The sequence below is a fragment of the Bubalus kerabau genome, chromosome 15 (genome assembly GCF_029407905.1).
Source record: "Bubalus kerabau isolate K-KA32 ecotype Philippines breed swamp buffalo chromosome 15, PCC_UOA_SB_1v2, whole genome shotgun sequence".
Lineage (NCBI taxonomy): Eukaryota > Metazoa > Chordata > Mammalia > Artiodactyla > Bovidae > Bubalus > Bubalus kerabau.
The window spans coordinates 53,410,515-53,426,252 of record NC_073638.1 but is presented as its reverse complement, the minus strand read 5'-3'; the positions used below and the strand labels follow the sequence as shown (position 1 = coordinate 53,426,252).

The 15,738-nt window shown below is 55.1% G+C and overlaps 1 protein-coding gene across 1 annotated transcript in view; it reads right to left on the bottom strand.

The window, feature by feature from the left end:
• The window catches only part of ARHGEF17 (Rho guanine nucleotide exchange factor 17), a 61,230-nt gene extending 52,513 nt beyond the window's left edge, over nucleotides 1–8,717 (bottom strand). The window contains exon 1 of the mRNA XM_055549021.1: nucleotides 5,103–8,717. Within this exon, the coding sequence (XP_055404996.1) occupies nucleotides 5,103–8,294 (3,192 nt within the window). The 5' untranslated portion in view covers nucleotides 8,295–8,717. The remainder of the gene's footprint in view (nucleotides 1–5,102) is intronic.
• Between the last annotated feature and the right edge of the window lie 7,021 nt (nucleotides 8,718–15,738).

The window sequence follows — 15,738 nt, the reverse complement described above, 5'->3', positions numbered from 1 at the left end:
TAGGTCACTACTCTAACTCAGAACCTCAAAATATGGCCTGCTATCTCACCTCAAGTAAACACGGAAGACCTCCTATTGGTCTCTGAAATCTACCTCATCTGGCCCCAGCCCACTTCCACCCTTCCTTAACTCTGACCTCATCTCCACTTAACTCCATTCACACTGTCCTCTTGACTTTTACCCCAGGGCCTCTGCACTTGCTGTTCCTCTCTTCCCCAAAAGATAGCCGCCTGTCTTGCTCCCCGCAAGCCTCTGCTCTCCAGTCTCACCTCCTCAGTGAGACCTTATTCAGATTTCTTAATTTTATATATCCCTCCCCCCTCCTCTTGTCAACCTCTAGTCCCTTATCCTGGTTTCTTGTGCTTCCCAGCCCTCATCTCTCTCTGAAGCACAAGGTATCCATTTACAGACCGGTCTCCTCACTAGTCTGGAAACTCCATGAGGTCAGGCCTTTGTTTTGTTTGCAGCTGTATCCCAGGGCCTAGAAGAGTGCCCGAGTATCCAGGGGTTCAGAGGCATTTGTTGCAAGGGTGGATGCATTGCCTTATTAAAGTTCACCCAAGTCTCTGAAACAAATGCCTAGGACACACAGTTTAATCTGTTCTTTCCTACCTACTAGCCTCTGCCCATGCTGTGCCCTCCTCCTAGAACCTCTCCCTTTCTTCTCTGGATATTCAAAGCCAAGCTCCAGACAGAGCCTCCTCCAGGGAGCGTCTCCTGCCAGCACCCAGGCCAGTCCCTCAACATCCCACAGCCCCTTCCAGTCAGCTACTAGATCCTGACTTCTCTGAGTGCTTCGGCAGCCTGGCGGTGCCTCCACCCCACTGCGGGGCAGCACATGTAGCCTGAGAGATCACAGATGGGCGGGAAGGAAGCAGGAGGGGCAAGTCCTGGCACTGGGAGGGGGCTGGGGACAGGATTAGCAGCAGCTTCCCAGCCTCCCAAATCCAGCTGGTCCTGAAAATTCAAGGCTGGAAAATGTCAGACGCAACTCTGGTCCATCCCCCAGCTCTTCCCTGTGGTGGGGGTTGGACGACCCATTCCTGGGCCACACTCCCCTAAGAGCCCAGGACGGTTAGAAAGTACTGCGGGTGGGGGGGAGGGGAAGACAGGGAATAAACAGACAAAAGGGACAGCCCTCTGCCTGTCCTCCCCTTCCCAACCTCCTCCTGCTGGGTGACAAGACATTTAATTATAGATATTTGGTACTGCTCAGAATTCCAAATGTCCTAATCGCCTCCCCTCCCAGAACAGTTTCCATGGAAAAATCAGAGTGAAGAGCCAAGGAGGGAAAGGAGAGAACCCCCACCCTGTGGGTTCCCTGCCAAGGAGAGACAGAGAGAAGAAAGGTGACAAAGAGCTGTAGCCAGGCAGTCCTCTGCAAGGTAGGGGGCTATCTGGGCAAGAGGGGGATAGGGGCCATGTCTGCTGGGGGCAGGGGGTGCGGGCAAGGCCAGGCTGGTGCATGAGCCCAGCTCTGCCCTGCCATACTACGTGACCTTAAAGTCAGCGTTCTCCTGAGTCTTGAAGTTCTTCCCACCACAAACCCTGGCCCCAAAGCATTAAATAACTACCATGAAAGTGTTCAGACAGTTGGGAGTGCAGGAAAGGCCCCCACTAACCGTTGACCCTACCCCATTACTCAGATGGCAGGCCAATTCCATCAAGAAAAGAAACAGGGACGCTCAAGCCCCTTCACCTCCAAAATTAGGATTCAGTGGGAATCTAAGAGCCTGCAATTCTAAGAATTCAGCCTTGTGAGAGTCTCACAGCTTTGATTTTTGAAGACTGAAAAATTCAGAGAGTCTGGCATATGGTGGTGGTGGTTTAGTTGCTAAGTCATATCCAACTCTTGCAACCCCATGGGCTCTAGCCGCCAAGTTCCTCTGTCCATGGAATTTCCCAGGCAAGAATACTGGAGTGGGTTGCCATTTCCTTCTCCAGGGGATCTTCCTGACCCAGGGATCGAACCCGCCTCTCCTGCATTGGCAGGCGGATTCTTTATAGTATGCACTTGATAAATGTCAGCCGCTGTTACTGCCATTTCAATATGCTAAAGTTCTCTGAGTCCATCCATCTGATTCTGAGACACAAGTCACTTCCTGTTTCTGGACTAGAGTTGCCTCTTCTCTTAAATGGGTATCAGGTACTTGAGGACAGAAGGTTGGATCAACTCTGTACTTTAGGGCCAGGACAGGGCAGCCTTGGGATGAACTGCTGATCTTTCAGGTTACTGTGGGCCTAAATGGAAATGACAAGGCATGTGGAAGGGGGCAGGGCAGAAATGCTCCACAGCTGGGCCTCCTCCACCCAGTACATCTGCAAGCAGGTGTTCATGGAAAGTGACCATGAGTGATCCCTTATTCCCTGGGATCCTAGGTCCTTACAGCTGTTGCATAGAGCTGCCTTTCTCTCCTTTCCAGCCATATCCTGACTCCTTCTGTTTCCCTTGACCACCCTACAGGCTGAGTCCATCCTATAGACTTTCAAAGACCAGGCAGTCTAACCGCCCACTGTACAGATGGGAAAACTGTGAAATCCAAGATGACTCTGTTCAGGTCTCAGCGGAGCTGAGGGGGCAGCACCAAGCAGAAGGCAGAAACGGACTTTGGGGTGGGAGAGACCTGACTTTGAGGGACTCCTCATAGCCCAAGGGTCAGGTAGGAGCCCCCTCCGTTCCCGGAGCCTCTCCTGCCAGCCCCCTGGTTGGGCTCACACTGGTTTCTGCCTCATCAGCAAAGCATGACAGTCTCTTCCCTTTTTATTCTGGAGCCCACATCACACCATCTCTACCCACAGCCCAGGGAGCGTGACTGGAACCCCAGGCCTGAAACAAAGGGACCTTGTCTCCTCCACGGAGGCCAGAAGGAGGGCTGGACAGCTGCTCCCCATCTTCCTGGAGCCAGAAGGAAGGGGACAGCAGGAGGGATTTGGGCTAGCAGATGGGAGAACTTCCAGGCTTTATGAGTGAGTGGGGAGTCAGGGGATGGTGAATCTCTTTTGAGCTGACTGAAGTCCACCAGGTTATACTGAGGCCAGAATGCCCAGTCCTGTGCTCAGAAAGCAGTAGGGCGCAGGGAGGAGGGGCCAAGGCTGGTCACCGAGAAGCAGCTGGGACAGTGAACCCTGTTTTTTTCCCCTTTCTCCTGCCCCCAGGAAGGGTGTGATCATACCACCCACGCACAGTATACACAAGCCTGCCAGGTAGAGACCATTACTTAACAGAAGGCGAAGGTGAGGCAAAAATCAGGGACATGACTGACCCTAGGCCACACAGGGATCTGGAGCAGGGGTTCAAATGCTGCTCTTCCAACGACAGACTCACCAGTTCTCTAAGGGGTAAGAGGAGACACTACGCTGGGCCTGGAGAGAGAAGGGGACTGGAGCGAGCAAAGGCTTGGAGGCTGGAGAGAGCCTCCACCGAGCACAGGGAGCAGCCTGTGCTATGAGCAGGTATGTCCCACCTCATACACCTCTGGGGGCAGCTTGGGGCGTGTGGGGCGCTGAGGGGGGTTAAGCTTCTCCCTGAAACCAGGCAGAGCAGGGGGACAATGTGATGAGAGTAGACCTGGAGTCAATTCCGCAAAAACTCCCACCTCCTCTCACTGCCTCTTCCTAGGAGTAGGGCCCCCTCCCCGCAGTCTCCCCAAGTCCCTCGATTCACTCCCCTAACTTACTCCTCAAGGCTCCCAGATGAGATAATTTCATGGGAAAAGAATCTGGGGAGGGGGTCCCTGGCAGGAGCTGCCCCTGCTGTCATCCCTCCCCACCCCCACAAAGACAACAGGTACCTGAGCTACCCTACCAAGCTCTGAGAAGAAAGGACAGGGCCCAAATGTTCCCTCTCCCTGCCCACTGACTGCAGCCTCTGTGAGAGACACCAGAGCCAGGACTAGAAAAAACTACAGACAGGAGGGAGAAACAAAGAGAGAGAGTTCAGAGTGGGCCGTGAGAGCACTGAGAACCAGCAGTGACCAAATTAGTCCAAGGTTCAGGGTTTTTAGGTTCCTCACTCTGCAGGGAACACAATGGGTTTGTGAGCCATGGTTGAAATAACCCCAGGCCATTTCCACTCCAGACTCAAAGCCAGAGCCTCAAATCTAGCTTCCAACTGAGATGCCAGGCCATCACACTGCCTAGAACCCAAGTGAACCCAACAGCCCAAACTCCAGAAACAGCTAGACAGAAGGCAGAGAGGTAGTCTCTGGGAGAATGAGTCCCAGCGCCTGGGGTCTGGCAGAGGAAGGAGGAAGCATCTCAGAGTCACCAGAATGGGGGCGCAGGGAGAAGATACAAACCTGCACGATGAGGGGACAAGTGCTCCCAAGTCTTGTCTGCTGACAGCCCTTCCGTTGACCCTGCCCTCCCCGAGAGGTCCTCATTCTAATTGGAGGAGGCTTTGGCAGATTTCAGGTCCAAAGAGTGTGCCAAGCCACAGACTCCCCACAAATCTGTATAGCACAGCTGGAAGGAGATAGAGGCACCACTTTGTCCAAAACCCCCGATTTTTACGAATGGGGAGGTTGAGTTACAGAGAAAAGCCAGGGCTGCCAATGTACCTTATGAAGCCCTCTCCACTTTATGGAGATAAAGTCATGCCTTGTACCTCTTCAATTCTCCCAGGCCCAGGCTGAGACCCAGATTTTGATCTACCACAGGCAAGCCACATGAGGAAGGGCAAACCCATGTCATCTGTGGGCCTCCGAACTCAAATATCCTACAGAAGGTCAGCGAGGCGCATGAGAAAGTTCCACCACCCTCACAGCTCCTCATGTATTGATTAAAAAAACAAATATGAATCTTTAAAACTATTCCCTGAAAAACATATAAAGGACCAGATTAGAACCCTTTGTAATTATCACCCAGAATACACTGGAGCAGATAAGAACCTCTGAGTTAGCACCAGCAGAAGCCTCTGGGGCCTGAGTAGACAGGACCCATGTGTCATTAACACTCTTAAAACCGCCTGGGCACTTCCAGGACCTGAGAAGCTCCCTCACACCTGGGCACCTGCCCAAGGAGCACACTCAAGAGACTCCTGCAGAAGTCATAACCACGGCCCTCTTTCGGCCCTGCCCCGAAGGCCCCCCACTAAGACTCACCACTTGTGGCTTGCTGCAGCACTTGCTGGCTGGGGCAGGCTCATCTGGAGCCCGGGCTGCCTCAGGGGGCTTGACCTCCGCAGTCGGTGGTGCGGTGGGAGTCAGGCAGGGCATATCCACAGGCACTGGGGCAGGGACCCCACTGGAGTGGAGGGTCAGCATGTACTGCTTAGTGACGTCCTCAAGAGATGGTGCCTGCATCGTGGGGTGGGCTTTGGCAGGGAAGCCCATGGGCTCTGGCACAGCCACAGCGGGGCCAACGGAAGTCGGTGTCTCAGGCACCACGATGGGTGTGAAGGTGGCAGGCACACTAGCATGGCGAATGTGTTTGGAGGAGGGTCGGGCCAGAGACAGGCTGCCAGCCTGGTCCTGATTGCCCTCCTCTCTTGAGAGCTCCTGATGACTGCTCCGGGCTGGGCGCTTCTTGGAACCACGGCGAATGAGCCGTGGGGACAGAATGTTAGCAAGTTTCGGGTCAAGGTGGAAATCATGGTGGGCAGTGGAAGAAGCAGGTGGGGCCTCAGGTAGGGCCCTCTCAGACTGTGCCCGGCCCCTGGCAGGACTGGGCTCTTCTGGTTCTGCCCGCCGCTCAGCCAGGATGGGCTCGCTGCTGGACGGAGGCAACATGGGCTCGACCTCTCTGATGGGCTCCCCTCCAGGACCCTCGAATCCAGGCCCAGCCAGCTCCCCACGGCGGCTGGGGTCACTCAGAGATTTCTTCTTGGGGGCTTTGCCAGCAACCCTGTCATCCACCACATACCCTAAGGCACCCGGCCCCTGAACAATGCTCTGAATAACCTCGGGGTATCCCTTGCTCTCTTCACTGCCTACAGACCAGTCACTGTGGCCACTGGTCAAGCCCTCATCCATAGCTGGGGCTGTCGGAAGCCCTGTCTTGGGGCTCAGTGAACCCAGGAGGTTGCTATCCACAGAGAACCCAGAGGGCTCCTCAGAGGCGGCGGTCCGGTGGCGCTGTGGAATTGGGTCACTCAGAGACCGGTAGGCCTCACCTGCCTCCCCATTGCTCAGTTCAGTCCCACCAGGGCCTGAAGGTGGGATTTTGCGTCTGCGGCGGAGGGCACCAGGTGTGGGAGGGGTATCAGGGGACACCAGGGCCCACCCTCCCAGACTCTCTTCAGCCCCAGGGCCATGGTGGTTGGTCTGGGCTGAGGATGAGGAGAGGGGTCGCCAAACTCCTGTGGGACCCAGGCTGCAAAATGCTGAAACAGAAGGCTCAGGGTCCGCTCCAATGCCCTCATCTGTCAGACTCGACTCAGGGCCGGAGAGTTCTTCTTGAGACCGCTGCCCTCCGGTCATGTCTCCTGCCCAGTCAGGACTCCCAGGGGGGACATCATTGCCATCATCCTGCTGGGCACCCATGCGCTGGATCTTCTCAAAAACCTGACGGGCCTCTTGAACATACTGATCCTGGACGACGAGGGGCAGTGGATCCTCCTCGGCACCTGGGCCTGCCAGCAGGAGTTCAGAGGAGCTGGGCTTCAGGACACCAGTGCGGGATAGGCGGCGGGCCATGGGCTTCTCAGAGCAGGTAAAGGACTTTGCCCTTCGGAGGGTGGCCGTCAAGTCCTTCAGTGTGGGGCGGGTGCCAGATGATGCTGGGGCTGGGGCAGGCATGGGCCCAAGTTGCCCCACCGAGCTATCTGCTGATGGTGAATCTCTGCCATCTACCGGGCCACTTCCAAGGTCTCCAGGTCGCCCACCAGGCTTTCGGATCCTCAGCTCTGAAAGGTCTGAACGTAGAAAACTGAGTAGCGTCAGGGTCTCCGAGGCAATATCTGGATTCGACAGGGACTTCCGTTGCCGGCTCTTGTCTAGGTCCAATCCGCCATCCCTCGATACCCTCATGGTGCCCACAGGTCCCTTGGTGCGGCTTCGCACCTGGGGCCTGACGAGCCCTTCCCCGGCTCCAAAGCTGGGGGAGCGATACACACCCCAGTTCCCAGAACCCCGGCTAGCCCACAGCTCCTCATCCTTGAGAGTCTCTGTGCTGGAATAACGGCTGCTACCGCGGGAGCCTGCAGGGCTGGCCAGGTACGCGGGAAAGCTCACCTTGGCCACGCGGAACGTTCCCCCCACAGTGTCTGACAAGGGCCGAAGTCCTTCCTGGGGGCCTGGTACATAGGGGGAAGAGCCAGCACCCCACTCTTGGGGTCCTTCCTCGCTAGGAGCTCTTGGAGGAGTTGGAGGATCGGGGCTCCCAGATCCCCCTGCCGAGTCCATGCTGCTCGGATTTAACCCATAACTGTCCGGCCTACAGTCCTTATCCAAAGAGGAGCTTCCAGGCCTGGGTCCCGTCCTCCCTCCCCGGCAGTGGCCACCCTCACCGTCTTGGTCCTCGTCACTGCCTGAGGAGTGGCCGCCGTGGTAGGCCGGACTCTGCGCCCCGGGCAGCGGCGGCGGCGGGCCCTCCTCTTCCTCCTCGCTGGAGCTGGCAGCCCGGCTGCGGCTGACAGGATAGGAGGAAACGATGGAGGAGGAGGAGGAGGAGGAGGCCCGGGCCCAGGCCTGCGGTTGGGAGAAGCTATGCCAAGAATGTAAACCATCCGCCGGACGCTGCGCTCGCTCCAGTTGCTGCCGCCGCCTCCTCCCCTCGATCCCCGGGCCGGGCAGCGGCCGCGCCGAACGCAGGCCCGCCAAAGGGAAGCACGTCCGAGGAGGTGGCGTCGGGGGCTGCCGGGGTTCCCGGGTCGCGGGCTCCCACGCGGCCCCGTCAGGGCTGGGCGTCCCCGAGGCCTCTGAGTCGGCACTGGGCCGCCTGGAGCCAGGGCCCCCGAAGAGCTTGCGCATCTCCGTGACGCTGGGCCAAGCTCCGCGCGCGGCTCCCTCTGCCGCTTCTTCTGCTGCCGCCGGGGAAACGCCCCCGTCTCGGGCCCCGGTGGAGTTGTCGTCCAGACGCGGTGCGTCGAAGCGCCGGGAGAGCTGGCGCACCGACGGCGAGAGGCTGCGGAGCGGGCGCGGCTGCGCGGGGGCGGCCGGGGGCCCCGACGCCAGCTTGGACACGCGCCGGGAGGGCTGGGCCGGGACGGCCGCGACCGGTCGGCACGAGGAGCGGCGCCGCAGTCCCGGAGCGTCCGTGGCCTCTTCCCTCTGCCCGGGCCCGCCGCTCCAGCGCTCCAGGAGCTTGAACGAGACGCTGCGATATAGCTGGGGCCGGGGCGCCCCGTCCGCCATGGTGGCGGGACTCACTCTGGGGGGGCTGGCCTCGGGGAGCCGCGGCCAACCCCCCCTGCGCCCCCGTCCCGAAGAAGCGCAGCGGCCGGGGTCCCAAGGCCGGGGTTTCGCAAGTCGCAGTGCGAGGCAATTAGCGGGGTAAGGGTGCAGAGACCCAAGCAGAGGTTTAGCTGCGGCGGCTCAAGTTTCTGGGCGCGCGGGCCGCCTCGGCTCCATCCCACGCGACCCCTCCCGCCTCAGCGTCGACTCCTGGGCCCAGCCCCCGCCTCGCCCGGTGCGGCCCGGAGCATCTCGACCCAACCCGGTCCCGGCAGGATCCCGACGCTTAGTTCCTCGGCTCTGCGCCCCCTCCTCAGCCGGCCGGCCTGCCTCTCCTTGAGCTTCTGCTCCCGCTCCCTCCCTCTGAGCTGCTCTCTCCTAGCTCCCTTTTGTTGCAAATAAACTTTGTGGCAGAGGAAAGGGGGTGGGGGGCGGGGCCTCGCGCCCAAAAGAGGGGGTGGGCTCCGGGAGCACGCTAGGCTGGGAATCGGGAGTTGGGGGGGGGGGAGGGGAGGGAATCGGGGAGGAGCCGACAGACCGCTGGAGCAGAGGCTGGCTGAAGCAGCCCTCCAGATGAGCCCCTTGGGAGCTCGGCGGGCAGAGCTACCTCCCCCAGAACTCGCTGCAACACGAATCGTCCGAGTGTGGTCAGCTCCGCGGGCATACAGTCAGGGTGGCGCACCCACTGCTTTCGAGCAGAAACGCCTCCTGCCCCAGGGACCCCCAACATGGCAACCTCAGACCCACAAACACCACTGACACAGGTATTCTGAGAAACACTCTGCCAGCCGAGAGACCCGCCACCAGGGGGAGCAGTGCGCGCCTCAGGCCAACCTGGGCGCTCGCTGCTCTCCGTCCCGCCCCTTAACCCCCCCCAGGCCACGCCTCCTATCAGGTCTATCGCGGCGAATCCCATTGTAACTACGACCGGGTCCAGCCCCTGGCGCCCCCAAACGCCCCGCCCCTCCCACTTCTGTAGCCAATCCAGTTCTGACCGCCCCCCCAATCCGCCCCAAGCAGCTCCAGGAGCCCCACCCTTTGTGACTACGCCCCCACGTTTCCAGAGGCACGCCCTGCGCCCCTTTGTCCCCTCCTTCTCCTGAGGCGCTCTGGGGTACGGGGTTCTTGCGCCCTCTTCTGGCCGGTTTTCCCCAATCCCCCCCCACCCCGCTCCTCTCAACCCGTGTGGAACCTTGAACGAATAAAGCAACACCCACCACAAAAAGACCCCGAGAACTGATTAAGACTTCACTTCCTTTACTTCCTTCTTGTTATCTAGTCCTTTCAGGAGCCGTTTCAAAGCTATTCCCTTCTCAGAGTGCACTGCCCCTCCTTCGACTTCACTCACACTAGGCGCTTTGACGGAACGTCCTCAATTTACCATTGCAAAACCTACACTCCTACCTGAGGCCGATCTGCCCTCCTGATAGGCAAGGTGTGGGTGGCTTCTACTGTTTCACTCCGCCCCTTGAAGGTGGATCTCACTGTGCCTTCTCTATGGGTCTTGAAGGCAAAGTAACTTTGACCAGTGTCAAAGTCAGGAAATGGTTCAGTTCAGTTCAGTTCAGTCGCTCAGTCATGCTCGACTCTGCGACCCCATGAATTGCAGCACGCCAGGCCTCCCTATCACCAACTCCTGGAGTTCACTCAAACTCACGTCCATCGAGTCGGTGATGCCATCCAGCCATCTCATCCTCTGTCGTCTCCTTCTCCTCCTGCCCCCAATCTCTCCCAGCATCAGAGTCTTTTCCAGTGAGTTAACTCTTCGCATGAGGTGGCCAAAGTACTGGAGTTTCAGCTTTAGCATTATTCCTTCCAAAGAAATCCCAGGGCTGATCTCCTTTAGAATGGACTGGTTGGACCTCCTTGCAGTCCAAGGGACTCTCAAGAGTCTTCTCCAACACCACAGTTCAAAAGCATCAATTCTTCGGCGCTCAGCTTTCTTCACAGTCCAACTCTCACTTCCATACATGACCACTGGGAAAACCATAGCCTTGGCAAATTCAGGATGCCAATGGCAATGGCAATGGCGAATTCAGATTTCAGGAGCTTCAGACACCATGCTCCTCCAGACAGCCTTTGCTAATTCCAGATCCCTGATGAGCCCTCAGCAGTATTGTCCTCCTCCTTGGGCTTGGGTTCTGCCTTCCTAGAAAGAGAGGATACTCATGTTCCCCTTAGCCCAAGAGGACTGTGGCTGCCATCAACCCCCTCCACCCCCAAACACACACCGCTCACCCCGTGCATCCAGATGAGCAGGTATGGCTGGACATAGTGTAGGATGGGAGACACTCAGGGATTGCCTGACTACCTCATGAGACTGGGAGGACCTCAGGGCCCTGCTTGCTGCTTCCCTTGGATTACAGGAAATGGCTGTAGGGAGAAAGCTCTTCCCCTTTGAGTTGAGACCAGTCTCCAGTAAGTCCCTCACCTCAACCTTGTCTCAGCTCTGCCTCAAAGCGGCCAGCATATCTCTCCCTCTTCAATGGGAAATTGATAGTAAGGAAGAGAGCTCTGCCTGGCCTATTACCTCTCTGCCTTTTCCTTGCTGTGTGACGTTGGGTAAATCCTTTCATTTCCCTGGGCCTCATCTGAAAAGTATGGAGTGGGTTTAAGTTTCCCCAAGGGTGCCTTTCTCTGTCTCTATTTGAAATCAGACTCTTGTCTCCTGTAGATTGTTTTCTTTCTACTCTTTTGAGGAAATTTTGGTATGGTGCGGGGATCGTCTTCCTGGAAGTCACTGCTCCTCTCCAATAATAATGATGGCCCCTGCCATCTGAAATTTGTGATTTTATTTTTTTAAATTTCATTTTTATATATTTATTTACTTATTTTTGGCTGCACTGGGTCTTTGTTGCTGCTTGCGGGCTTTCTCTAGTTGCAGCGAGTGGGGGCTCCTCTCTAGTTGTGGTGTGTGGGCTTCATTTGCAGTGGCTCCTTTTGCTGCAGGAGCACGGGCTCTAGGGCACATGGGCTTCAGTAGTTGGTCGAGGGCTCAACAGTTGCGACTCGCAGGCTTGTTGACCCACGGCATGTGAAATCTTCCTGGACCAGGTATTAAATCTATGTCGCCTGCATTGGCAGGTGGATACTTAACCACTGGACCCCAAGAAAGTCCTGAAATTTGTAATTTTCCAAGCTCTTTCACACCTGTCCTGTTTTGTCTTCACGTCACTTCTGGATTAGAGGATAGAGGTTTTTATTCCCAAATCACAGATGAGGAAGCTGATGGAGGAGAGCAGAGACTCAGGTCACAGGTTCCAGCACCGTGCAGCTTGGCCTTGAGGTGTCCATGGAGCACTCATGAGATGCTGTGAGCAGGCAAGCCATTCTCTGATTGGTGAGCTTCCCACTGGGTGGAGGCCCAGTTTAGATCTTTAAATACCCTCCCTCTCCACCAAGGGGATTCCTGGTCCAAAGGCTCTAGCCAGCCCACCTCGATACTGGAGTGGGGTGCCATTTCCTCCTCTGGGACTCTTCCCGGCACAGGGATGGAACCCACATCTCTTGGGTCTCCTGCATTGTTCTTTACCACTAGCACACCTGGGAAGCCCCCTAGGAGACTGTGCCTAACTAAAACAGATTTGACATTATAGTTGGCACAACTTCCTCGGGGTCCCCACTTACTAGGACTGGATGGGGCAAGTGGGCACTTGGAAGGCAGGTGAAGAGAGGAAAGGGGAGGGGAGGGAGGGTGAAGCTGGGGAGGATCTAGTATCTGGGTTAGAGAGAGGCTATGTGACCTGCATAAGTCAGTTCCCACATTCAAGTCCCAGCTTCCCCATCTGTAACAGGAGGTATTATAAGGATTAAACGAGAAACTGAGTGTACAACACATTGATGGTACCTGGAATCCCGGCAGTGTGCATTACTGTCTTCATGGCCCCCAGTGCTTCCCTGGCCAGCAGCCTTTTTCTCTCCAGCTTCGTATCAGGCCACAGCCCTTCCTATCCCTCCTCCAGCAGCCTCCATACCTTTGTGTTGTTCCCTACACCAGCAACACTCTTATCCCCTTTCCTTCAGTCTAATTACAACTACCCAAGACCCAGCTGCACTGCTTCAACCCCAGAAAATCTTCCCTAACCCACAGAAGAATCCTTGGACCCCTCTGAACCAGCATGGTCCCTCCTGCCCCTCACTGCACTCCACCCCTGTCTGTGTCTTCTCTGTCCCCATTCCAGCAAGTAGACATGCCCAGGGTAAGCCCCTATGCTGACCCCTACCCTCCATCACTAAGAATGCTCTGGGTTAAAATGAGGGGGAAGAAGGGGGATAGGGAAGAGGAAAAAGAAAAAAAGCAGAAGAGAAGGAGGAATTCAAGCCCCCATATGGTGCTTGGAATCCCAGTCCTGGCGTGTAATGAATGATTTTTCCTTCTTACAGCAACAGATAGGGCTCATGGATTATGGCTCTTGTTCTCAAAAAAGTGTGCTGTTTTTTTTCCCCCTTTAAAGACTGGCTGCCTTCTAGTAAAGGAGAAAGAAAAACCCTTGCAATCTTCTGCTTAAAGCTCCTTGTTTCGAAACCTGCTATGCCTATTCTTAGAGATGGACCCTAGAGGAAGCTGTGTGCACAAAAGGTGAAACCACTATACAGTAACATTCACTGCATGCCTACTGTGTTCCAGGCGTCATTCTAAGTGCTTTGCATGTATTAGTTAATTTAATCCTCACAACAGTTTTATGAAATAGGTGCCATTATTACTCCCATTTTACAGTTAGGGAAGTTAAGGTATAAAGAAGTTAAATAGCCTGTCCAGAGTAATACAGCTAGTAAATGAGAGCCAGGATACACACCCAGGCGATCTAGCTCTGGGGTCTGAACCCTTTATGCTATTCTGCCTTACAAGGAAAACTAGGAATGGGATTTACCTGTGGCCCACAATTTTCACTCTTGAAAAAGTAACCAGGGGGTCACAGTTCTTGTGGGTTGCTGGAACAATCCTCTGGGACTCACTGGATTGGCTGTTGGTGGAGGCCCTCTGCCTTCTGCTCTTCCATCTCCTACCCCCCGTGACAGGCAGCTGAAGAGCCTAGACTCAGAAGCAAGATGGATAACACCTGGCCTGCTTGGCACAGCTCTGCATTATATAGGGACTAAGAACCAGTCTCTGTCTTCTGATGTCCCCATACATCCATCTCACCATGACCCAAAGAATCAAACTGCCTTCTGTCCAAACTGTCAGCCTCTCCAGCAAGGGCACTTTGAATGGATTCCCAAGATGGGTTGGGCTACTTCCTCCACCAGCTGTAAGAACACCTCTGACATTACTGTGGCGTTTCACCCCTGCAGAGCCCTTCTCTAAATGTCCCTGTGGCTGAACAGCCTTGGAAATTAGGGTGAAAGGAAAAATACTGAAGAAGTTATTCCATCCTTCCCCTCCCTGCCTGACCCTCTGCCCTTCCTTCTCCCCATTCTACCTTCTAAGGCAGAACACTTTCTTTGCCATGACCAGTTCTGTCAGTACTGGGTCTGTGTGATGTACCAGCAGCTATGGGCCAGCCAGGCTGTTCTATGGGAGGAAAACTAAGATCTGGGAGAAAGGAATAAGGACTAGAGGAGTAATGGGGGTGGAGCGTGGGTGTTTGTGGAGATGAAGACAAGGAGCAGAGAGGATGAGGAGCCAGCAGGAGTGCCTGAAAGAGATGTGAGCAGGGGGGAAACAAGTGAAGATGACTTGGAAGGGCTTTGTGTGGTATAATTCTCCTTTGTTGCCTTCTCGGGGACCTTCAGTGAAGATGCTGTAGGGAAAGAGCAAATTAGCCAAGATGGCGGTGGCCAGGCTCTCTCACCCCACGTTTGTAAATACATGGTTATGTAATAGCTGAGATCACTTATAGCATTGTGCATGCACGTCATGGTGACCCACTTGACCACAGGCCACTTCTGTTCTGTTAACCTATATAAGCACCACCTGAAAAGCTCTTGCAGGGGCAAGTTGAGTGGAGTCCAGTGAAGTCGAGGCGAGTCACGTGGAGTTGAACTGCACAGTCGTCATTGCTGCTGTGTCAGCCGTTAGAGAGTGAAGCAGGTCTCCCTTGCTGCTGCGAATAAAGAATGCCTGCACTTCCTATGGCTCCTAGAGTTTTCTTCTAGCTTCCCCACTCCCACCTTGCCTACCCTGGGTTCAGTGAACAGTGAGATACAGCCAGACAGAAGCCCTTCCAGGGTTTTATAAGCTCGGCTCTGTGTTTGAGATATGAGGGTACCTCCAGGCAGCCTTCCAGGTACACACTGGCCAGAATGATGGAGATGAGAGGTCAGGGGTAGAACCTAGAAGAGGCAGTCTGTCCCAAGGCTGATCTGCAGGCTCCAGGCCATGGGATCTCCATGTAGCAGCCTCTTAGTGGCCCTGGGGATAGCCCTGCATCTCCTCAAGCTGCTGACTTCTCCTTTAAGAATGAAGTAGTGTTGTATCAAAAAGTCTACAAACAAATGCTGGAGAGGGTGCGGAGAAAAGGGAACCCTCTTACAGTGTTGGTGGGAATGCAGACTAGTACAGCCACTATGGAGAACAGTGTGGAGATACCTTAAAACCTGGAAATAGAACTGCCTTATGGTCATGTATGGATGTGAGAGTTGGACTGTGAAGAAGGCTGAGCGCCGAAGAATTGATGCTTTTGACCTGTGGTGTTGGAGAAGACTCTTGAGAGTCCCTTGGACTGCAAGGAGGTCCAACCAGTCCATTCTGAAGATCAGCCCTGGGATTTCTTTGGAAGGACTGATGCTAAAGCTGAAACTCCAGTACTTTGACCACCTCATGTGAAGAGTTGACTCATTGGAAAAGACTGATGCTGGGAGGGATTGGGGGCAGGAGGAGAAGGGGACAACAGAGGATGAGATGGCTGGATGGCATCACTGACTCGATGGACGTGAGTCTCAGTGAACTCCGGGAGTTGGTGATGGACAGGGAGGCCTGGCGTGCTGCGATTCGTGGGGTCGCAAAGAGTTGGACATGACAGAGCGACTGATCTGATCTGATCTGATGACCCAGCAATCCCACTGCTGGGCATACACACCAAGGAAACCAGAACTGAAAGAGACATGTGTACCACAATGTTCATCGCAGCACTGTTTATAATAGCCAGGACATGGAAGCAACCTAGATATCCAGCAGCAGACGAATGGATAAGAAAGCTGTGGTACATATACACAATGGAATATTACTCAGCTATTAAAAAGAATGCATTTGAATCAGTCCTAATGAGTTGGATGAAACTGGAGCCTATCATACAGAGCAAAGTAAGTCAGAAAGAAAAACACCAATACAGTATGTTAATGCATATATATGGAATTTAGAAAGATGGTAACAATGACCCTATATGTGAGACAGCAAAAGAGACACAGATATAAAGAACAGACTTTTGGACTCTGTGGGAGAAGGCAAGGGTGGGATGATTTGAGA